This window comes from Ammospiza caudacuta, chromosome 14, assembly GCF_027887145.1.
Source record: "Ammospiza caudacuta isolate bAmmCau1 chromosome 14, bAmmCau1.pri, whole genome shotgun sequence".
Classification (NCBI taxonomy): domain Eukaryota; kingdom Metazoa; phylum Chordata; class Aves; order Passeriformes; family Passerellidae; genus Ammospiza; species Ammospiza caudacuta.
The window spans coordinates 2,628,480-2,652,871 of record NC_080606.1 but is presented as its reverse complement, the minus strand read 5'-3'; the positions used below and the strand labels follow the sequence as shown (position 1 = coordinate 2,652,871).

At 47.4% G+C, this 24,392-nt stretch overlaps 1 protein-coding gene across 1 annotated transcript; it reads left to right on the top strand.

Moving 5' to 3' along the window:
* The first annotated feature begins 12,434 nt into the window (after positions 1–12,434).
* On the top strand, positions 12,435–20,783 carry NEXMIF (neurite extension and migration factor). Its single transcript, XM_058814330.1, has 2 exons — positions 12,435–12,554; positions 16,398–20,783. The coding sequence occupies exons 1-2, from the start codon at positions 12,479–12,481 to the stop codon at positions 20,681–20,683; spliced, it is 4,362 nt and encodes a 1,453-aa protein (XP_058670313.1). The 5' UTR covers positions 12,435–12,478; the 3' UTR covers positions 20,684–20,783.
* The last annotated feature ends 3,609 nt before the right edge of the window (positions 20,784–24,392 follow it).

Sequence of the window (24,392 nt, the reverse complement as noted above, 5' to 3'; positions counted from 1 at the left end):
CCAGCTTGGGAGAGCTGGGGGTGTTCACCTGAAGAAGGATCCAGGGAGAGCTCAGAGCCCTGAGGGGTCTAGAGGGGCTCCAGGAGAGCTGGAGAGGGACTGGGGACAAGGCATGGAGGTACAGGACACAGGGAATGTGGGCAGGGATGGATGGGATATTGGGAATTGGGAATTGTTCCCTGGGAGGGTGGGAAGGGGCTGGGATGGAATTCCCAGAGCAGCTGGGGCTGCCTCTGGATCCCTGGCAGTGCCCAAGGCCAGGCTGGATGTGGTTTGGAGCAGCCTGGGACAGTGGAAGGTATCCCTGCCGTGACAGGGGCTGGAATGGGCTAATCTTTATTTATGATCCTTTCCAACCCAAGCCATGCCTTGATTTGTGCTCCTCTGTGCCTGGTGCTGCAGGTGGGATGTTGGGGCAGATCCCTGCAGCCCCATGTTGTTCTTTTGTCGGGGTCTCTGCTGCTCACAGGGACCTCAAGAAAAGTTCCAAAGTCTCTTTTCCCAGCCCGGCACTTGAAGAAGGAGTCAGAGCTCTTCATTTCTCAGTCTCAAGGTTGTTTGTTGTATCTTATTTATAAAAAATTTTCTCCTGTCCTGCCAAGGTCCATCCAGCAGGACAGTTCCAGGCACTCTGCCTGCCCCCAGGGCAGTGTTATGTCTTTATACTAAAAACTACGTGTACAATGTTTACAGTTACTTTCCAATACCCATCACCTGTGTTAGACAGTGAGCTTCTGCTCTAAACCAATCTGTGAGTGCCACCATCACAGCAGAAGATGGAGGCCCAGAAGAAGAAGGAGAAAGGCTGGGCACACCCAGATCCCTCCATCTTACCTCCTGAACCCCCATACCAAAAACCCCAAAATCTACTTTTCCACCCTGTGATAACTTCACTATTATTCTATCTAAACTGTTGTGGCTTGCTGATCTTCATCTAAGGTTGGTAATTTGCTCCATGGGTCATAATCAAACCCACAGGTGTTCTGGGCTCTGTGCCAGGGTCTCTGAGCCCCCTGGCAGGGTCCTGGCCATCCTGGGCAGCAGAGGGATGTTCTGGGTTCCCACATTCTGTGTCCTGTCCCAGCTCAGGGCTCCATCCCTGTTGGTTTGGGCAGTGCTGCTGTGTCTGTGGCTCCCTGTGCCCTGGGAGGCCGTGCCAGGAGCTGCTCTGTTAACGCCGGGGGAGCCCCAGCCCGGCTGATTGGTGTGGCAGGGTTTGAATTCTGCACTGAGTATGACTAATAATCCATGACCTGGCTGTGATTATAGATGAAAGAAAGCTGATGAAGAGACCCTGCAGTGGCACAGAAAGGAATTAGCCATTGTCTAAAGCCGGGGCAGTACCGGAGCATTTGGATTTCACATCTGAGATTCACGGGTGAATAATTCAGCACTTGAAAAAATGCTTCAGCCTCAGTGTGACATCTCCACATCTTCTTTCAGTGATATCCAAGACTTTAACTAAACATTGCTTCCCAGGGAGCTGGGGCAGCTGTCCAGATATTTTTCTTCTTAAATATCAGCATTCCAGATTGTTACCTGGATACAGATGGAGATTTGGGCTGAGATCTTAGGAAATGCAATCTCTCCTAATGTGGGATTTTCCCTTCAGAAATCGCCTCCGACCTCTGGCAGAACCCAAAACCTTCCCAAGTAAAATTAAGAGACGTGGCTTTAGATTTAATTGTTGTTTCCATCTAATTGTGGGATCTGCTAAGGCCTGTGGAGTGGGCATGGGGTTGTTTGGTGTGGGGAATTTTGAATAAATGAAACTGTTCTCAAAGGGAAAATGTTGGTGGATTTCTTACACGTGAATAGGAAAGTGGAGGAAAAGTAGGTTGTGTATAAACCAGCCTTGGAAAATGGCTTGATGTTTTCTGCAGGGGCCCTGTAACCCTCAAACCAAATCCAGTGCTATTAAATCTCTATATTTGAGTGGAAAGGAAGAACCACCAGGAATGGAAGTGTTAAAGTGTTCCCACAACCTCAGCTCCACTTCCTCCAGCGTATACATTAGTACAAGTCTTTAAATAAATGATCACATATTATTCCTCAAATAATTCATCCATTTTCTGAATTATTAGCTAAAAATGGATGGTATCTTATAATTGTCACCAATTCCAACTCCTTATCGGGCCTAATAAGTTCTTTTCTTGGTGTGATAAGTGTTTTGATCATTTCCTTTGCCTACCTCCCCTGATTCCCTTTATAGTCAGAAGCATTCACTCCTTGGGATGCACATCACAGGATGAGACTGGGAAGCTGTTTTACCTGGAAAATCTGTGGTCCAGCTGTGTCAGCTGCAGGAAACTACTCGGGAAAACAAACCCAAGGCAGTAGGTGCTGCATGTTTTTCCAAAATGTGGCTCACTTTTAAGCTCACCTTGCCAGGCAGAGCCACTGCACTGAGGTTTTCTCAGGGCAAAATGATGGTGATGATGTATTTAAGAGCTGTTACCTGCTTGTGTAATTAAAAGTTTTAAAACCAAATGAGCAGAAGTAACCCCAGTTTTGTGCTCTGAAGCTGAAAGCACAGGAGTTCCTTTCCAAGCACAAGGAATATGCAGGAATTGCATGGAGCTGGAAGTTTTAAAAAGGAAATTGTATGGAAGGGCCCATCTGCTATCAGTGCAATCATTTATATGTACATAGAAAGGAAAAATCCTTATGAAGCTTGGGAGTTGTTCAGGAATATTCAAAGGATCTGGCTAGAACTTGGATATAATGTCTAAGGGGATTTTGTCTTCCACATCCCCGTGGAACATCACCCTTTTTGGGGGGATTTCTCACCATTGCATCTTTTCTGGCCATCTTTACTTTCTTGAAGCTGATGGCCTGGGATGTAGCACGTGGCATGGCCCTGCTCATGGGAACAAATGAGCTTTGAAGTCCCTTCCAACCCAAACAATCCTGGGATTCTGGGATTCCATGTCCCACAGTGAGGGAACAGCAGCTCCATGAACCAGTTTTTTGGGTAAAACATGGGAGGAATGAGCCCTTCCTCCCTTGCTCCATCTGAATTCCTTCCTGTGCCTGAGCCAAGCACTCTGCTGTTGGGTTTCCTATCTGTGCTTTTATGAAAATTATGTGTACTTTAGAAATTAACACTTTTTATCCATAGTCCACGCTGGCTAATTGCTAATAAGAGACAAACGAGATTTGTTAAAATTTCTTTTTCTCCTATAAAATTTCTAATTTGAAGATATTAGAAAAGAGAAATGTTTACCCCACTAGGGTTACTGCAAATATCCTGATGAGCTTTCACATCCTCCTCCGGCACCAGCCTAATTACCCTCCTTAGCCCAAACTTTAATATATTACAAATTCTACAGAAAAAAAAAATTCCTCTTTTCCTCCTTCTTTTTTTAAACCTGGTGTTCTTTTTTTAACAGGGAAAATAAGAGAATGTTTCTCATAGGGAAAGAGGCAATGGCAAAATTTAGGACTGAGATTTTTCTTCAGCATATCCCTGTGAAATCCAACTCTTTGTGCTGTTTTGTTTCTGCATTAATCCATATCTCTAAACAAAATTTTACACACCCTTCTTCAGCTGAGTTATTTCATAAAACCCAGTGTGTGAGGGACTCTGAAACATCCCCTTTCTTCATCAGCTTCTGTAATCTTAATGCACGTGACCTTGGCCTCTCCTCTTTCCTGATGAGGTTCACAGGAAGAGTTTGTTAAGCTTTTCAGACACTGGTTTGTCAATGGATCCATAAATTCAGCAGCAGAAAGGGAATCTGGGTAATAAGTTCATTTAAATGAAGCAATTCTGCCCATCAAGAAATCTCCATCCCAAACCATTCTTTATTGGTTTTGTTATTTTAGAGCAGACTGATGTATAATTAGCTTTGGAGAGTCCTCGTGTTTTTGTGAGGTTAATACCCCACCATCCTGCTGAATTTTCAACCTTTGCAGATTTATGAGAGTTGGAGTTTTCAATCATTCCACTCTAATTTTCTCAGAAATCCAGGCCCTTAACATTTCTGATTTTATTTAACTTCATATGCAGAGATGGAGTGAAAACAACATGTTTGGAATACAGTTGCCTTTAAGGAAGAAAGGAAAAAAGCACCATCATGGGCTGTCTGTGGGCATCTCTGCTACTTCAAGGGAGCTCTGAAAAAAGATGGAGAGAGGCTTTCCAGACAGGACAGAGAGATTAAACTGCCAGAGGGGAGATTTAGATTAGGAATGAAGAGAAAATTCCTTACTGTGAGGGGCAGCTGGACACTGGGGCTGGGAGCAGCCTGGGACAGTGGAACATGGTGGAATGGATTTTAAGGTCCTTTGCAGTCCAAACCATTCTGTGAATCTATTAATTAGGAATGTTTTTACTTCTGGCCATCACAGCTAAACCAAAGTTTGTGTTCTTACTCATTTTCAGGAGATGAAAATCTCCCCCTCACTTGCCAGTGCTTTTCAAAACTATGCAGCTGCTGACACTAATTACTGCTTCATTTCCTTCCACTTCTATAAAATATGAGAGGATGACCAAAAAAAACCCCAGCGACTCTTCTTAATCATCCTCCCTTGCTCTGGGTAGGCAGGAATTCTCTTTATGCTTCTTGTCCTCAGAATGGGGTGCACTCATTGAAACCCTCATGAGGTCCTCCTGGGCTCCTGCGTTTCCTCATTATTCCCACAGGAATATTTAACCTGCCCCATGTGCAAATTCATCCCACATTTGGTAAAAAGGGGTGTTTAATTCTTCCTGCCTTGAATCATCAAGGTTTCCTCAGGTTCTTGGTCACTGTGGGGATGTGGAGTGGAGCTGTGCTCATCTGAGGCCTTTGTCTGTGGCCTGGGCCATCCTTCTCCCTTCCATCTCCTCATTCTCTCTGCTCTCCATTTCCCCACGAGCTCCCCACGAGTGATTCTCCCCTGACTCTTCCCTTCCTTGCTTTGCATTTTGGAGCTCTCCTCCCTGGGCTTTGGCAGCTCTGCCTTCCCTAACCCAGGACAGTTTTATGCTGAAGCCCTCTCCACATTTCAGACGTTCCCTCATGCGTTTCAGCTCCTCCAGGATTTTAATTGCCACCTTTTTCCCTTTGTGATACACTGCTGCTCTTGATGGCTGAGAATACATTTGCAGAGAGAGCTCCTTTGGTATTTAACGTGTGCTTTGTCAGGAAGGCTGTAATTTTGTTCACTTCCTTCCTTTTGCCTTTAAGTTGTTTGTGACAGGTCTTGAAACACTCACACCTTATGTCCTCCCAGAGTAAGGTCAGAAACTGTCATTTATTTGAGAGCTGGCTTTAAATAGCCTGTTCTTAATATCATATCTGGGGGTCTGCAGGAGTTGGGGCTTGGGCTCTGCAGTAATTGTTGCATCTGCTTTCAGCTGAGGGAAAGTGGAGGCTTGCTATGAATATTAACAACTCATCCATCCTTTGCACCTTCTGGGAACACACCAGTTCTGAAATTGTTTCCTATTTTAATGTTTTTTGTGTTCTCCATTTTCTCTGCAACCTCCTTTTTCTTTAATCAACTTTATCCCCCCACTCCAGATTTATTCCTCATTGGAGGCTTTTATCAGTATTTATACCTGAACCTATTCTCAGCCAACACTGGCTCTGTCAGGCCTTACCTTCTTGTAGGGTTTTAGATGTCTCACTGCTGGGATTGACCCACAAAAGCCTTCTTTGTTTCCTATTTCTCCCTCACTTGGGCTTTTCTCCTGTGTGCTCACCATCATTGATAGGAGAAGCCCAGGGAGCTGCTGGGAGATGCAATTTCCTTGTGAGAATTTTCTGGGAAAAGAGCTTTGAAACCAGAACTCTCAAGTCCAACATCCCTTTGGTGGACTGGAGCAGCACTTGGTGCTGGGCAGAGAAGGGAGATGGTTCCACGCTTAGGAGCCATTGCCTTAGGAATTCTGACCCTGTCAGATGTGGAAACCTCAGGTACTCTGCATTTTTTCCTTATTTCACCAAAAATCAGACACCCTTGGCATAGGTAGAAATGTAAATTCATGGAAACAGAGCTTTACTCAGAGAGGTGCTGTTAGCATTAAAATACTAACATTACTAATAAAATGCTAGTATTAAAATAAAATAAAATGTTAGTATTAAAATCTAACATTATTAATACCTTCATTTGCTGGCAAGTGAAAATTTTGAGCACTTCATCCCCCAGTTGTGAAATTACAGTGAAAAAACAAGGATCAGATGGCATTCCTGGAATATAAAGGATCAAGGGATTTCAGGATCTGGTGGGAAAGCAGCATCCTTCAGGGCAGTGAACACCAGCCTGGCATTGCTGTGGTTTCTGGTGCTGCCTCACCACAATTTCTCCATGGGAACTTCTGTCCTCTGTCCTGCTGTGGGACTAAAATAGGGGGAAAAGTGGGGGAAAAGAACCCAAGGAAAAGCCAACCAAGCAGAAAACCACCCGGATTTTGTCCTCTGCAGAGGTGCAGCACAGGAGGAGGGGTGTGTGATGTCCTTGCTGCTGTGAGGAGCTGGTGCTCAGGGATGGAGGGGACAGACAGACGGACAGACAGGTGGCTCAGCATTTTGGGGAGAGCCTGGGTTGTGTTCCCAGGCAATTCCTGGCTCTGCCTGAGCTCCTGCAGCAGTTGCTGAGTCCTGCAGGGGCAGGAGACATTGGGAGGAGCAGGGTGTGCTCAGCATCCCCCATGCACAGGGAGAGCTGAATCCTCTCCTACTATTACTCCACTGACTGTAAATATCTCAGAGACATTTACATGGTATTTCTTTTTAAGTATATAATGTTTTCATTCAAAAGTATCACAATTCTTAAAAGACCTGTCAGAGGCTCTGACATGTAATTAATTTCTCTAAAGCTCTTTTTTTGAAAGATACAACTGCATATATAGAACACCTGAACTTATTCACAATTCTGCAGGAAAAAAAGGTACAGCTTCTTCTTCTTCTTCTTTGCTTTCTTCCCCCACTTCTCCATAAAAAGATTCTCCTTCACTTTGGATACTCCCTCTCCATCTTCCCTCATGAGCTGCAACACTCAGGATGTGGAAGCTGTGTGTAAATAGGAGCTGGCATGTTGGGTTTTGTCTGGGTGTGAGTGGCTTTTTGTCTATTCAGCTTGAAGGAGAAACACTCTTGTAACTTCAATTCCAGAGCAGCCACCCCCAGCTCAGAACTTTGTCCACCTCACAGAATTCCCAGTGTGCAGCTGAGCTTCCAGTCATGGGCTGTTCCTTATTTTTCCTGGTAGATTTATTTTCCTTCCTCTGCCTGGGCAGAGTATTGAGCTCTGTAGTGTAATGGTGACACCCAGGAAATATGAATGACGTGATGTTCAAGCAGCAGCGGATAAATATTTGTATTTATAGATTATATTGAGATGTAGATACATAGATTTAAGTGGCCAGGCACTGGATTCTGTGGCAATCATGACCAACTCCTTTGTTTGTCCCCTCTTGTCAGGACCCAGAACATCCCTCTGCTGCCCAGGACAGCCAGGACCCTGCCAGGGGGCTCAGAGACCCTGGCACAGAGCTCAGAACACCTGTGGGTTTGATTGTGACCCGTGGAGCAAATTACCAACCTTAGATGAAGGTCAGCCAGCCACAACAGTTTAGGTAGAATAACAGTGAAGTTATCATGGGGTGGAAAAGTAGATTTTGGGGTTTTTGGTATGGGGGTTCAGGAGGCAAGATGGAGGGATCTGGGTGTGCCCAGCCTTTCTCCTTCTTCTTCTGGGCCTCCATCTTCTGCTGTGATGGTGGCACTCACAGATTGGTCTAGAGTAGAAGCTCACTGTCTAACACAGGTGATGGGTATTGGAAAGTAATTGTAAACATTGTACACGTAGTTTTTAGTATAAAGCCATAACACTGCCCTGGGGGCAGGCAGAGTGTCTGGAACTGTCCTGCTGGATGGACCTCAACAGGGCAGGAGAAGGAATTTTATAGATAAGGTACAATAAACAACCTTGAGAGCGAGAAATGAAGAGCCCTGACTCCTTCTTCAAGCACCGGGCTGGGAAAAGAGACTTTGGAACTCTTCTCGGGGTCACTGTGAGCAGCTAGAGAGACCCTGACACTCTCTAAGTGCATCCAGGGCATCCCTGTGACCATCCCTGGCTCTGTTGGGAAATGCCATCAGCCAAATCACTGCTGCTGCCCAAGGAAGAGTCTGCAGGGGCAGGAAACCTCTCCAGCAGGTCCCTTGGCACAATTCCTCCTTGGGCTGGCATCTGTGGGGCTGGGGAGGCTGAAGGGGATGTCACCTCCCCATGGCACCTGTGACAGAGTGCAGTGATGGGCCTGTGTGCTTTGTGAAAATCCATTTAGAAAAACAGCAGAAAATTGGCATTTCCTGGCTGACAAAGAAGCAAAGCAACTTGTTGCTCTCTTTGTAGAGGGCAGCCATTGAGCAGATGTTATTTTTTGGTTATTTAAAAGGATGGCATTTCCCCTTTTGTCTTTGTAAAATCAGTGTTAACAGGAACATGCTTAAATCCTAAAGTTTGGATGGGCTTAAGTGAGCAGCAGCTCCATCATTTGTGTGACTGGAGGTGAGTGAAGGAACATGTCCAGGATTTGTAGCTTTGCAATTTGGGTGTTTCCTTCTCTGTTCAAGGGTTCCGTCCAGCCCTGATCATTCTGGGATTCTGCAATTCTAGGAATTTCTAGAACAGGAAATAATCTGGTTTTACTCCAAGGAACTGGTGAAGGGACGTTCCACCAGGACCTTGCTCTGTGCTGGGAGCAGAGGGAGCTGGTGGAGCCTCCGCTGGGTCATCATTTTCCAGCCATGTTTGCCTCCATTCCAGCAGCACCAACACCCTGAACACCTCTTGAGTGTCTCAGGAGGTTTTTTAAACAGAACAAAAGCATCTTTTGGGTTTTTTGGCCCCCTGGATGAAGGACCTGCTGGAAGGCAGCAGGAGGTTTGTGGCAGAGGCTCCATTGTGGGGCTGTTTGTGTGCACGTGGGCTGGTCACTAACAGGCTTTGTATGGTCCTGTTAGCACTAGAAATAGGAAAACTGACAGGAATTGTGAGGAATGGGGAATTTCCTCAGCTGTGATGCTGAGGGTGTTTAGAGGCACTTGCAGACCTTCACCTGACCTGGGCAATAGGGCTGAAAGGGATTTCTCCAGGTCAGTGAGCCCTGGGTGTTGCTGCCACAGCTCTGCATCCTGCCCTTCTGTCCATTAATTTGTCCATCTTGTGCCTAAAATGAGTTGGATTATTGTTCAGCTCCACTGCTTGCTTCCTGCTGCTCCTTCCCCTCCATCTCCTTGCTGGCCAGTGACTCTGTGTGCTGCCAGCTGTGATCTTAGCAGCCCAGTGCCCTGAACTCCATGGTGCAATCACCAAAAGTGCTTCTGCATTCTTCCCTGGGCCTGAACGTGCTGTGCCTGTCCTTGAAGCACAGCCAGCCCCTCTGTGCTCCTGCCCTCCTCCTCCAGAGGCTGCAGCTCATCTGACCCCACGTCCCTTCCACCCACCATCCTCTTCCTCCATCCACTCTGGCTCCAGTCAAGTTCACAAACTTGGAGCTGGTGCCTGATTTTCTTCCTGCCAGCTCTCCATAATACCCTGACCCCAGCAGTGCCTCTCTTCAGAGCCTGACTCCATCTGAAATTTATATTCTCTGCCTTTTGTACCTCAGTCTGCAGATGACTCTTGTGTTCTGTGCTCTCCTGCTACCCAGAGTATTCTCTGCCCTTATCCCCCAGACCTCTCCTGCTTTCATTTTCCTTGCCTGGGACCAGCTGTTCTTCTCCTCTTTGTTATCCCCAGCCTTCTGTTCCTTCCTGCTCTGCATCACTTTTCTTTCCCAGTTGCTGCTGGTTCTCCCAGTCCCTTTTGGGGTCTCACACTGGTCCCAAAGATCCCCTTGTACAGCAGGTCTCAGCAAACTTGGGCTGTCTGTCCCAGCTGTACTTCACTCTGTCTGACCCTGTGGGAACATGGCCCACCTGGACCCTGATCAGTTCTTCCCAGCTGCTTTTGGAGCTCAGCTCTGCTCTCTGGGTCAGGGAAAAGGCTTTTCCTCAAGCACATCCCCTTTGTTGATGCATTTCATTGTCTTCATTGTCTTCTCCAGCCTTTGGATCTCATCCACCAGGAGCATCCCTGGTGTGTTCCCTCCCCCTTGTGCATACACATCCCCAAAAATCATAAACCATGAGATTAAGGGTCTGTGAACTCTCCCTTGGTGCCTGGGTGCTCATTGCTCTCCCCCATCTGTTCCTGCTCTCTCCATGAAGGCTGGCCCTTGAGTATCCATCAGAATCAAGGAAAGATGGACTCCTTCCTCATGGACAGGGCTTGGAGCAGCCTGGGACAGTGGCAGGTGTCCCTGTGTGATGTGTGATGATGTTCACAGGGGTCTGAGGATGAGGGAAGAGATGAGGATCTGACTCCATGTTTCAGAAGGCTGATTTATTATTTTATTATATATATTATATTAAAATTATACTAAAAGAATAGAAGGAAGGATTTCATCAGAAGGCTGGCTAAGGATAGAAAAAGAATCATAACAAAGGCTTGTGTCTCAGACAGAGATCTCACTGTGATTGGCCATTAATTACAAACAACCACCTGAGACCAATCCCAGATGCACCTGTTGCATTCCACAGCAGCAGATAACCATTGTTTACATTTTGTTCCTGAGGCCTCCCAGCTTCTCAGGAGGAAAAATCCTAAGGAAAGGATTTTTCATAAAAGATGTCTGCAACATCCCCGCCCATGGCAGGGGGTGGCCCTGGATGGGCTTTAATGTCTCTTCCCACCCAAACCACTCTGTGACACCTCAGGGCCCTCCCCAGCAGCCCCACTGGCCCATGTGTGCAGCCAGTGGTGCTTCTCTCTGCTCCCCTGAGAATATTTTATTAATATTTTCATTAATAGATATTCTAAAAAACTTAATTTATTAATACTTCTCTTAATTGAGGCACATTTACCAGGCAGATATTATCGAGGAGACACAAAGCTGCAGCCTGTCAGTGGCATATGCAGAGCACCTTCCACACTCAGACATTAATCTCCTTCATGGAAAAATAGCTCTGATCTCTGGCCTGGCTTTTGGAGCCCCTCCTGCTGCAGCATGTCAGCAATGAGAGGGCACAGAGGGAGCTCAGGCTGTGGGGAGGGTGCTGGGGTCTCAGCACAGCAAACAGGCTGGCGTTGGAGAGCTCTGAGATGGGGATTTGCATCAAAGGAAAACTCTCGGGGTTAGTTAAAATATTCCTCTAAATATGCAAAGGAATGGAGTTACTGATGCTTGTTATTCTTATCTTCCTCTTGGTGTCACAACATCTTTAAGTTGGGTGAAGGTTTCACTTACTAAGGCGGTTGTAAAGATTTCACGTTAATTAAGAGGACTCCACTGCAAATCTGAATATGAATGAAGTTTGGCTGCTGAACCCCAGGGCAATGAGTGCTGTGGGAACGGCAGACACTGACAAATGTTGATGTGAAAAGTAAAAAGCCAAAAAAAAAAAAAAAAAAACAACCCAAACCCAGAAAAACACCTAAACCAATGCTGCAATCTAGTACCTGCTCTGTGAGAGAGAAAAAAATTGAGTTTGAGTTGCCAGAAGAGCATAAAACAGATTTTGACTTGGATTTGCATTTAAAGAGGTGAAATTCTGTCAGTCAGGAGCACTGATGAGGGTTCTCCAGTGCCAGCCATGCCCAGGTTCCAACATCACTCCATGGGCAGGTGGTGGCTTTGAAGGGTGGGGAGCCCTCAGTGCAGGAATGAGAAGATCTGGGCTGGATCCTCACCTCAGGTTCTTTGCTCTGCTGAAGCCCCACCAAGCCTGGACTGCTCAGCCCTCCCTGGAGCTGGAGCTTCACCCACTGGGGACAATGGGGGCAGCCATGGGGGTCTGGGGGATGAGGCTTCCAGGGATGGGGCTCCCATGGTGAACAGTGACACTGGAGATTCTTTTCCACAACAAAATTCTTTTTGGGGAAGTTTTTCATGCCTGCCAGTGCTTGGAAGGGCTGACAGTGAGGGTGAGCAGCTGTCACTCCACGCCTGTGGATTTTCCAGCTCCATCGTAGAGTTGCTGTTGATGAACTGGGATGAGTCGTGTCCTTCATCTCTGCACTGATCCATCTGGAGATGGATGCCCTTTCCTGGCTGGACATGACTAATGTGCCTTTGCACAGCAGTTTTGGGTGATGTGAGGGTCCTGCAGAGGTGCTGAGCACCTCCCCACCTCCCAGAGCAAGACCTGGGGGACGGAAATGCTGATCCACAACATTTTCACCTCGCTGAAGATACATGGGACTTGGCTTTTGGAGTGGAAAAGTGACAAGCTGAGAGCCTAAATAAATTGGATTTGTCCTCTTAAGGAGGCTGCAGGCAGCGTGTGAGGCTGTGTGGGGGTGGTTTATTGTTGTTATTTTTTATTCACGGTTCCTTGAGCTGATCCTGGGGATTGCACTGACTGTGGTTGTGTTTCTGGAAATGTGCAGGTTGGCCAGATGCACTGGGGCATGGAGTGAACAGAAAGAGGTTAAATTGATGGATGACCAACAAGAGCAGGATTGTGCCTCAGAAGACCAAGAAACTATCCTGATTAATGGGGTGAAAGAAAATGGTAAGGAACTTAATTATGGTACATGAGGGAGCAGCGACAACTTGGAAGCCAACTTATTTTCCTAATTCCTTTTGTGCATTTAATATTAGCAGTTTGTGGGTATCTCTGCAATGTGGAGCAGGGGAGTAAATGGGTGTTTTCTGCACAGGAATCATTCCAGCCATAAATCTACACCTTTTTAGGCCTTAACAAGAACTGCTCTTACCTGTGCATGGCTGGAAATGTTTATATGCACATGCAGTTTGAATTAGAGATTTTAGTTTGGTTTCTTGGAGGAAAAAGTCATCCAGGATTTGTAGCCCCTCTATCTGTGGGGAATCTTCCCCTCTCTTGGCATTACATTAGTCAATATTAGCAAGATTTAGCTGAAGGATACTTAGTCCTACAAACTGTGGGAAAATTAGAGATTGGGTGGGAGAAAGGAACCAGGATTCTTGGGAAGGGAAGGTTGGATTTGTGAGCTCATTCTTGCCTGTGTCCCATCACCCAGCACATGGGATTCCCTGTCCTGTAATCCCTTTTCTGCATACACAGGTAGGGTTCCCGGGAGCCAGCAGCCAGGTGGGGAAGGATCAGCCCCTTGCAGCCATCCCAGAATGCCCAACTTTGTCTCTCTTTCATTGATTCTATATTTGCTCTCAGAATAACTAATTAGGAGTAACAGTGCTCAGCTGTCTGAAACCCTGATTGAAATAAATAAGCCTCCAAGCATTTTCTGAGGTCATTTGGACTGTAATCTCTGGCCACAGTGAATGCAGAAGGGAGGCAGAGCCTGATGCTTTCATTCTTCACTGTGTTTTATGTTTAATTTCATGGCTTTTTACATTTTGTATTGGCCCATAAATCTTGAGATAGATAGATATATTTTATTTATATATAAATTTGATCCTGTTAGATGTCAAGGACTTTGTCCTCTGACATATGTTCAGATCTTTCTGTCAGCTCTGTGCAAGGTGGTAGAGACAAATGTTCTTTGCCAAAACCTTGGAGCAGCTCCAGCCACGTGGGTGCCCATGAGGGCCCCGCAGCTGGTGCTGGTGGCAGGTGAGGCAAATGCTCACCCTTGTTTGTCCCTGGGATGTAATTTGGGAGGTTCTGTCCCTGTCAGCCCATCCCTTTCCTCACTACCCAGGGTGAAGCTGCAGCTGCTGGAGCTGCAGAGGGGTTTTGTAGCCATGGTCCCTTTGTCTGATCCAGGGGACAACAAAGTCAGTGCTGCCCTGGTCAGTAGGGAGGGGGTTTTTAGAGCCTCACACCAATTCCATGGAATTCAATTAAACAGGGCTATAAAAGTGCTTTAATTAGACAGAACACCGCTTTAGGTTAGAAGAGACCTTAAAGCCCATCCAGTGCCACCCCTGCCATGGGCAGGGACACTTTCCGCTATTCCAGGTGGCTCCAAGCTCCATCCAACCTTGGACACTTCCAGGGATCTCTGGGCACCTTGTGCCAGGGCCTGCCCACCCTCAGGGCTCAGAATTCCCTCCCCACATCCCATACCAGCCTCTGCCAGTTTGAGCTTTCAGTTTGAACACTGCTGTGTGGGAGTTGCTGCTGAATCCAAGGCCAGGAGCCAGCACAAAGCTCTGGAGCTGCCACCTCCCCTTGCCCATGTGCTGCTGGGTGGATGCTAAGGGAAACTGGGAAAAGTGGTTTTGCTTCTCCAGCATTTTCTGCCTGAACTGTATTCCCTTGGAGCATCACTTGAACACAGGCCTGATTTTAGGCTGGTATGGGGCCCCAGAAAATCAGGTTTTGGCATTTGTATTTCCCAAGAGTTAAGTTCACTCACACAAGTATAAACCTAAAGAAACGCCCAGAGAGGGTTTATTTTATATAATAGCAGCTTTGCCTATTGAATGTAGCTTTTGAGATTGAATTTCAGCTTTCTGCCTCCCCCTTCTTTGAGTCTTACAGCATTCACAGACATTCTTCTTTTATCCTCAAATTCTCCATGCTTCCTGTCAGCTCCAAGCTGATTTTTATTTTATTTTACTTCTGAAGTGGAACTGCACTGGTTAATTTGTTTTGGTGCTTAAGGAAAAAGATACCACCTCTGCATTTCTGATCTGAAGACTGGTGGGAGGGACTCAAAAATCAGCTTTTTTATTTATTTCCTTTTTTTAACCATTTTCAAGCAAGCCAGTCTGGCCTTTCCCAAGTCATACATGTTGAAGATGATAACAGGCATTGCATTGCACTTCTGGAGTTAGGGAGTCTTTGGGAAGAGGTTTAAAGTCCTGGGAGTGCTCTGAGGTTCCAGCTGCAGTTTGTGCTTTGTTCAGGCTTCACTGACGACTCCATCCCTAAGGCCCCTGCAGCACAAAACTTATGGGAGTCAAATCAGGGGGGTTTTGACTTCCTGCTTGGCACAGACAGACACCCCACTCTTTCCATGGCATCCTGTTCTTTCCACCCTCCCCACCTGGGGCTTTTCCACTGTGCTGGTGGTACCTGTGCCAGCACCAGCCTCTCCTCCCCAGACTGCCAAGGATGCAGGACACTCACTTTCCTCTCAGTTTGGAATAAGAGCAGTTGTGGAGGGTCACAGCAGCCAAATAAATCCTTTTGCATGCTCCATTTAATACCACATCCTGGTGCTCCAGTTGTGTTTTAAAGCACTTGTCCCTCCTTGGAAAGCTTTGGCTCTCACCCCTGTGCCTTCAGCAGAGCCACCAAAAAGGAGAGACCGGAGCCATGACAAAAGCAGCAGGCTCAGAGTCGGCAGAGCTCTCTGGCTGGGATGAATGCACTCATTGGAATATATTTTTTTTTAATACAGAGATATCAGAGCGTGTTCATGGATGAAAAGACATCGTATTTAAATTTCAAGGGTCATACCGTCCGTTGAGCCACGAGTCAGATAAAAGTACATTCATAACTTTATTCTGCAATAAAAGAAGTGCAACGAGGTAAAACTAAAAAAAATCCTTAGGTTAAAAAATCCTTACATGACTAAAAAGGCATTTTTAGCGATTAGGGAAGAATGGCAAACCCCACAATAATTCTAACAATAATTGCTTTAAACTCTGTGTTATCTTCTGCCTTCCCTTGGCGTGGACAGTGACAAAAAGACCGCTGGGTTTTTAAAATCAGCCATCACTCCCTGACTCTGGAGCAGTAAAGCAGCTCAGGTGTGTGTGCAAGCTCAGACCCTGCAGGGGGGGTGCTTTGTTTCTTTAAGAATCTCACTTTCCTGTTAATTTTTTCAATGTTAATGAGAACATTTTTATTAGGCTTGTTTTGTTTTTTTAATAACATTGTGAGGTTTGAGAGGCAGTTTCCAGGTAACCGTATGGATATGAGGAGGGAAGAGCGGATGCGTTGCGTGATTTAAACGTACTCTTGTACCTCTTCCAGCTGGCTGCAGGGAGCAGCCTGTTTACCTCTGCCTTCCACACACATCTCCACGTTAACTGGATCCAGGATTGCTGGGAAGGGCTTCCCAAAGGAGCACTTGGGACAAATCACTGGGAGAAGGGGAGCGGGGTGGCGAGCCTGAGGGTGGTAACCTTTGTACCCTCTCTCTTTTTCTACCACCAAGGGCAGTTTGGTTGTTGCTGAATAGGAGATAGGTGGTAACCCCTGTGTGTTTCTCTCCCTCTCCTCCATCCCTGCAGAGTCGCACACCCTGGACTCTGGATTGCTGGGAAGGGCTTCCCAAAGGAGCACTTGGGAAAAATCACTGGGAGAAGGGGAGCAGGGTGGCGAGCCTGAAACCTTTAAGGGTGGTAACCTTTGTACCCTCTCTGTTTTTCTATCTGCAAGGGAAGTTTGGTTGTGGCTGAATAGGGGATAGTTGGTAACCCCTGTGTGTTTCTCTCCCTCTGCTCCATCCCGCAGAGTCGCACGCCCTGGACGCCGATGAGAGGCCCTGTAGCGCGGCCGAGGCAGCGGCGCCGTTCCCGGCGCTGAGCGCGGCTCCCAAGGAGGGCCCCGCGTGCCACCGCGTCCCCACGGGCAAGAAGCCGTGCCTGCTGAGCCCCCCGTCCCCGCTGCGCCTCACCGATGTCCCCGAGCACGCCTCGGACGACTCGTCGGCCCACGCCATCTCCCTGACGTCGTGCGTGACCAAGGGCATGAGCTCGTGGTCGCTGCCGGGCGACTGCGAGAAGGCTCCGTTCAGCATGATGGAGCCCGGGGGGATGTCGGCGCTGACGGGAGACTGCCTGATGCAGCCGAGCCGGACCTGCCTGGGCTGCTTCATTGAATCCAAGGACGGCATCGATGCGGAGCCGGGAATAAGCTTGAAAGTGGGGGATATAAATAGGGATTATGACACCTGTTCGGTCTCTGATATAGGGATTCACTGCATGAGCACAGGAGAAACCATGAGATATGGGGATCAACTGCTTTCAGACCAGCTTTTAAGCTTCCCTATGCATAAATCGAGGGCAGCGGACAAAAGAGATGCAGAAAAATCTGACAGTGATTCAGAGGACCCCACTCAGAAAAATTATTACGAGGGATTACTATTAGACAAATGCAATGGTGAGGAACCTTTACTAACAAATCCCAACCAGGAATGGGGCTATTTTGAATCTTTCATTAGTGAAAGTAAAATTGAGCTGCTTGACCTCTGCTCCAAAAATGAGCTTTCTGTAAATCTGTTTTCCGAGGAAGACGTGGACAATTACATGTTCGATGATGACGATTCCACCTTGGGAAGTGATGTCTGCTCCCTAAAGATTAGATATGAATCTTTCCAGGACAATGTGCGGGAGAAGACCACCACGCTACAAGAGGACGCCCAGTTCAACTTCTTCCCCAGCGTGTTCAGCAACTGCACCAAAAGGGACAGCAGGAGCACCCTGAAAAGGGGGCCCAGCGGTGCCACCGACCCTTCTCAATTCAAATCCGAGGAAGGCATCATCTGGGGGGAGGAGGAGGAGGATGGCGAGGAAGAGGACGGTGAGGAGGAGGAGAAAGCTGCCTTAAATAAATCTTGCAACAGCACAGAGATGGTGCAGTACGTGGGCTCCAAGAGGAGCCACTTCTTGGACTCAGTGAATTCCACAGAGGACTCCGGGGAGTTCAGCGACGACAGCACTTGCACGGAGTCCTCCTACGACGTGCTGCGGGACATCAAGGACTGCAGCCGGTACCTGGCCCGGGACCACTCCGGCTCCTTCATCCAGCAGAACTACGGGCTGCGGGCCAAGAGGAAAGTGCGATACAGCGACGACTACCTGTACGATGTGGACTCCATCGAGAACGAGAAGATCCTGGACAAGAAGGAGTGGCTCCCCGACGGGCCCAAGGAGGAGGACGACGACGAGTGGTGCCCCAAGAAACGGCGAAAAGTCTCTCGCAAGGAGCCCCCCGTGATCATCAAGTACATCATCATTAACAGGTTTAAAGGGGAGAAGCATATGCTGGTGAAGCTCAGCAAAGTGGATGCCAACGAGACAACTGTTACTCTGAACGAGGAGCTGCTCAGCAAATACAAGAAGCTGGCCCCACTGAAGGGCTTCTGGCAGGAGAGGCAGCAGAGCCGGCTGGATTTGCTCAGATCGTCTCTCTACCACAAGCAGAATTTCTATCTTAACGGCTCAGATGCTTCGTTCCTCCCTCACCCACGGAAGCGAAAATGCAAGCTAGCAAACAGGCACCGGATTCAAAGAATTAAAGCCATTGAGCAATCAGTGAACAAGCTGGGCTCGTGCTCCTCTGATCACAAGCAGCCTTGCAGCAGTAAGGAGGACGTGGGCCTGAAAGGGCTGCCGGCATTAGCCATTGCCACCCCCAGCTGTGCCAACGGATTGCACGTCCACGACATCGCGGGCATCGCCGTGAAATGCAAACCGCAGGAGCGGGAGCACAAGGGGACGGAGCGGAAAGTGCTCCGCAGAATCAAATTCAAAAGTGAGGCCAGGTTGAAGTGCAAGAAGATTAAAGCTGCCACCAGTACGGCAGAGGACTCCCCAGCCCTGGAAAACCAGGACTCCGCAGCGCGTCTGAAGGACGAAAACAGTCCCTGTGCTTCAGACAGCTCCCATCTCCCAGAGTGCCACGAGGATAAGGTTGCTAAAAATTCTCCTTTCCTACCATCCACCTCCTCTTCAGACAAGCCTCTGCCATCTGCTAATATCACCACCAATGTACCCCTGATCCCCGGAGGGTATCTGCAGACGTTGTTAGATGCTTCAGATCTGTCGAGCAACACGGGTATCCCGTACTTCGCCCAGCACCCCTCCGAGCAGCAGCAGCAGCAGCAGCAGCACCCGCTCCCCAGCATCGTCCCGCCGGAAAAGCCCTTCCCGTCCCTGCAGCCGGCGCAGAGCTGCGTGCTCTCCCCGCCCTCTGAGTCGGAGCTGCAGCAGTCGCCCGGCCACTTGGAGATGGAGCAGGGCGGCTTCGGCAGCATGTGGCCGGCCAGCAAGGGCAGCGAGCGCCAGGACTTCCCCGGGGACGTGCCGGAGGCGGCCGCAATGCCGAGCGAGTTCGCGCCGGGCACGGACGGCCTCCCCGCCTCTGGATACACTCAAGTCAATCTGAATAGCGGCAAATTGCTATACCAAAAAAATTACATGCCGGATAGCCAACAAGTGCAGTCTGATGATTCTTATCAGTCATGTCATTTCAATAATGGAGAGGGGCGCTTTCATTTCCAACGAGGTACACTCAGTACGGATGATGGCAGGCTCATTAGTTTTGATTCAGTGGGTTCATTGTCAGTTAGTTCTAGCAATTACAGTTCTTTAAGTTTAAAGTCTTGTGAAAAGGACGGCGAGGATGATATTAATGATGATTTCTTGGCCCACTGCAGTCCCAAGCTAGTGATCCAGCAGAGCATAGATGAAATCACCCCTTTGAAGGAGTCCACGGACCTTTTAGACATTTCCAACTTCACGCCTGATAGGTTCCGCCAGTCGTCGCTTTCGGAGATGTCCCCTCCAGACACTCCCAACCTGTCCCCACAGATAGCTGGCTCCGATGCCAAGCCTCTGGGCACCCTGAAGGGCTTTCAGGAGAGCCCCCAGGCCTCCCTCAACAGTTCCGAGAAGGTTAAGTGGAACTGTGGGGTCCTGCAGACCGAGGATCAGGCAGATAATGGGTTTGCTTTAAATAATCACCAGTTCCAGTTCCATATGTTCAACGATGAAGATTCTGTCAGCCTTCTCGAAAAGAGTCCATGCTTGTCAACATTTAATGAGCCATCTGGTCAAATTAGCACCAATAGCAAAGTGTCAAAATCGAAGAGGAAAAGTTCATCCAGCAAGAATGTGGGTACAAACCAAAGCTCTTCCCAGAAAGCCACCCGGAAAAAATCACCCAAAACCAACAAAGGAACCGATAAGCCGCAAGGGAAAAACTCCAGGCAGGCACCCAAATCCACCAGGAAAGGGAAAAATGCAGCAGGAGTCAACGGCGAGAAGGCTCCAGCTGTTGGTGGCAGGGTGGTCACTCAGCTGGGCACCGTGGCCACGGCCACCAAGGGCATGGCCGAGGGCACTCAGCACTGCGGCCCGGCGGGGGTGAAGCTGGGCAAGCACAACGGGCTCTCTGGAGAGTGGGCACTGGGAAAAGAGGGGGGCACGGGCTGGTCAGAAGCCAGCCTGGGCAATGCCACCAGCCTCCTGGACGATGACCAGAGGGAGTTTGAGGAACCCTCCAACATCCTGTCCAACATCGCGTCGGGAATGGCCGATGTGCAGAGGTTTATGATGGCCTCCATTGAGCCCTTGTGGGGGCCCGTCGGCCACAACAGCGTTCCAGACATATTCCGGTCACCAGAGTCCAACAGTCTGAAACTGAAAACTCTTAAAATTTTGGCAGGGACGTCCCAAGAGTCGAAGAAGAAGGCGAACGGTAGCTCGCCAGGGGCGGCGAAGAACCACAAGTCAAACAACAAGGGCTCAAGCAAAAACAGCAAAGCTGTGACCTGCGACCCCGGGCGCCCCAACTGCTCCACTGGGTTCACCACGGACATTCACGCTCCCTTTTTTGATAAAAACTATAGTAACCTGAGCACTTTAGGCAATAATGGACCTACCCATAAAAAACTCTACCGTCATAAATCCAGTTCGAAATCACTGAGGGATGAGAACTGTAAAATCAAGCGGACGGACCGCGAACAGCCCCACAAGGACCCACCCGTGACAGCTGCTTTTGAGAAACTGAGGTAATGCTGCACCAAACTGGCTGGAATGCCCCTAACCTCCCTCCCACCTGCTAGGCCCGCTGTTCCTCAGTTTTTCCTTCCTGAAAGCAAAAGTTTGCATGAGAAAAAAACAAAAAAAAAGACATTCCCCTTTTACAGTTTTGGTTGGTTTTGGTTTTGGGGTTGGTTTCTTTTTTTTGTTTGTTTGGTTTTTTTAATTATTATTTTTAAATGCATGAAAATACTTATGACTTGCAAGCTACCTAAAAGAATGACCAATTTTCTGGCTTGGCTGGGGTTAAAAAAACTAACAAGGCTACTCTTTTCTGCTGTTTGGCTTCTTCAGTTTTTAATTACTTATTTATTGGGGGAAAAACAAAAACTAAAAAAGAAAAAAAAAAAGATTACACGCTCTTTTTAACGATTTTGACAAGGAAAGACTTTTTTTTTTTTTTTTGGAACATTTTGTAAAAAATAAACCACAAAAAAAAAAAAAGAGGTTCTGCATCCAAAAGCCAAGATCTCAAAACTTAAAGGCTCTTTACTTTGCAAATGAGAACTCGTTCCTAATTGAGCTTCACGTGGCAATTTTTGAGTGCTTTCTGGCCCCCTCTGCTGTTGTGTCTCCTAACCTGCATCATCTAAAGCTGCATCTTCTCTACCCGCCCGCCTTTAGCGCGTTCGCTCCGTCGTGGTGACTCCGGACGAGCTAACTAAGATGGCATCAAATGTTTGATTTTTTCCTGCAGGGAATCAGACTCCATTCTTCTTAAAGCAGAAACAGCATTTTTGGGTTTTCCTGTATTTGAAGAAGAGACTCCCTTTTCTAGAAAGACGGTTAATGTTTGGTTTTTTTCTTACCATTTTTTTTTTCCCCGGTTGTTTTTTCTTTTTTTCCCCCCATCGGTTCATTTTCAAAATCTGCCTTGTGGTCTGTTGAAATGTAAGTGCTGAAATGAAGAGTTTGAAATTGTGGGAATTTTATTATCTGGAAGCAAACCTAATCTGGTATTCTCCGTGAAAGACTGTTTTAAAAGTCATACTGTTGTACAGTAGTTTATGCACTATTACCCACAACAACAAAAAATTGTGCCAAACTATGAACAAGTGACTGTATTGTATATATTTTTACTTCTCTATCAACATTGGGTTGTGAGTGTTTTCTGCAGCTATGCCTTTTGGTTTTACTAGAAACATTCCAGTTGTTAAGTACTAACCATCCCCCTTTGAAAGCACCTGTAACTCACGATGAAAAACGATATTGTTCACTGATACAACTTACCAAAAGTTTTATGGACATGACTAGAAGTGTGCCAAATTTACTTACCTCATTTCATGGATTCACCCTGTGGTTTAAAGCTCATAAAGGGAAGAAAAAAAAAAAAAAGAAACAAAAAGGGGGGAAAAAAAAGAAAAAAAGGAACTTTGAAACCGATGCTGGGAAATGGTAACGTCCTCTCTTTGAAACCACGAGCAGAAAAACTTAATGGTGAAATGTTGAGTTTCATTATAGGAGAGAGTTGCAATGGTGGAGGAGTTCAGAAAACCACTGACGGTAAGTTTGCCAGGAACTCAAGTGTCTGCATCTAGAGACTACAGAACAGCTGCTTTTCAAGTGTCTGTTTTCTTAAAGCAAAACCTGTAGCTGAAGATCATTTGAAATGCAAAGTTACATTGCTAATTCTTTGTATCTCAGTTTTATATATTTTATAAGAACCTGGGATAAATTCTGAAATAGGTATAAAAACAGAACTAATACATTTCATACATTGAGTGCTATTCACTTTTCCTTTGGATAGTTTCTTAAACATTTTCGATGCAGAGCCTGTCAGAAGCGCTCTCCCATCATGGCTTTGGTGTTTCCTCCATGTCTAACCTTGCGATGCCAATATAGTTTGAACTTTCAAAAGCAGAGTCATTCATTTAAAACACAACTCTGAACCTTTTCTTTGATTCAGTTCATGAAACAAATACAACCAATGGAGCTATTTGTGATCTCACCAATCAGGGCCGGATCATGACTGGACTTTATTAAGACAGCGTTAAGTACTGAATGCTAAATGTATTCTCAAAAGGCCTTATTTGTAACCCTCCTCACCACACCCTCGCCCTCCACGAGAATAAGGAACCCAACAAAGATCTATTTTCCTTGTGCAACTGAGAGCCTGTGCGTTTTGCTGCTGATTTCTCATGAAAAACCTTGATATGCAAGAGCCCTGGGAGTGATTGGGAGCAGAGGGAAGTGAGGCTTGGACACCTTATGCAGTAGCAGGCGGTGAGGAAGAGGAGCCTTTCTAGCAGTGGACAGATCACGTTCTGATACGGCCACAGGCGTAGATGTGGTGTCACACAGAGGGCAGGACTGGGCTCAGGTTTCCTCCCAAGTCAGTTTTTTTCCACCCACACACCAGGCAAAGCAGCAGAATTGGTTTAAGTTAATTTAGCAGAAAAGCAGAGTAATCACTTAAAATCAGAGTGGAGATGCAGAGTGTTAGGTTAGAATCATGTCTTCAGCACTTACAGATCTTGGGTGCAGCTCAGCTCAGCTCTGCGATCCCAGAGAGAATAGCTCGGTAGTTGCATTGTGTTTTATTTAACAGATGAAAGGACAAACTCTGAAAAAAAAACCCTAGTAATTAAAAAAACACCCTGCAAGTTCATTTTTTCATGGAATAAATGCTGGCATTGCCTGGAGTGGGATGAGAGTGGTCCCTGGTGCCCCATGGCATGCAGCGTCCCACCCCAGCTCTGGCTCCCAGAGGGAGATCCAGAAGTTGCTCAGGATTTCCTCTGGAGACAGGAGCTGTGGTAGGCCTCCATCCCTGGCCTCTGGGCTGGCCTGCAGCCACCACACTCTCCCTGCTTCCCCAGCAGCTCTCTTTTCTGTTCACATGCTCATCACATACCACAAGCTCCAACCACTGCTGTGGTGTTGGCATATCCCAGTTTTTGATCATTCCCTCCATGTGCTGCAGGAATGGTCTGGCAGCTCCCTTCTTTTGGATGTTCTGGCTGCTGCTTTTACAGAGACAGGTCAGGCCCAGGGCTGGGATGTGGCACAGACCTTCTTTCTGACCCAGAACCATCAGCTGAAAGCACATTTCACCTGGCCTGCACTGTGCTCCTTATGGTTAATGCTATGAATATGGGACTCAGAATAAAACCCCTTGACTGGATGGGATAGCAATACTTACTGCATCTGACAAATGTGCAGTAGGGCATGAAGATCAGGCATGAAACATATCAACTGTTTTATCCATGGATACCCAGCTGGGTGTTCCAGAACGGTGTTAATCACAATTCCAGCTGCCTTGTTGCTCTCCTTCAGTCCTTCTACCATTCCAGTTGCTGACAGCTTTGGTGGTCATCCCATGTCCTCCAAAAATCTCTGCTGGGGAGCTGTTAAAGAGCCTGGGTCCCTCATGGTGTGGCACTGGCCCTTTCCTGTGTCTGAAAAGGTCATCACTCTGCTGCTTGACCCCAACATTTAGAAATTGCCTTGAGCTGACCATTTGCCCTCCTCCCTTTTGATCCTTATGGAGTATTTGGGTGGGAAGGGACCTTTGAAGGCCATCTAGTCCAACTCCCCTGCAAAAAGCAGGGACATCTACTATACCAGGTTGGTCAGAGCCCTGTCTGACCTGACCTTGAATGTTTCCAGGGAGGGGACAGCCACCACCTCTCTGGGCAACCTGAGCCAGCGTTTCACCACCCTCATAAAACATTTCTTACTC

Excerpts from the sequence above, each read along its gene's own strand:
- NEXMIF (XM_058814330.1), top strand. The coding sequence starts at position 12,479 with ATGGATGACCAACAAGAGCAGGATTGTGCCTCAGAAGACCAAGAAACT. Across the intron at positions 12,555-16,397 it reads TAATGGGGTGAAAGAAAATG|AGTCGCACGCCCTGGACGCC; the intron begins GTAAGGAACTTA and ends TCCATCCCGCAG.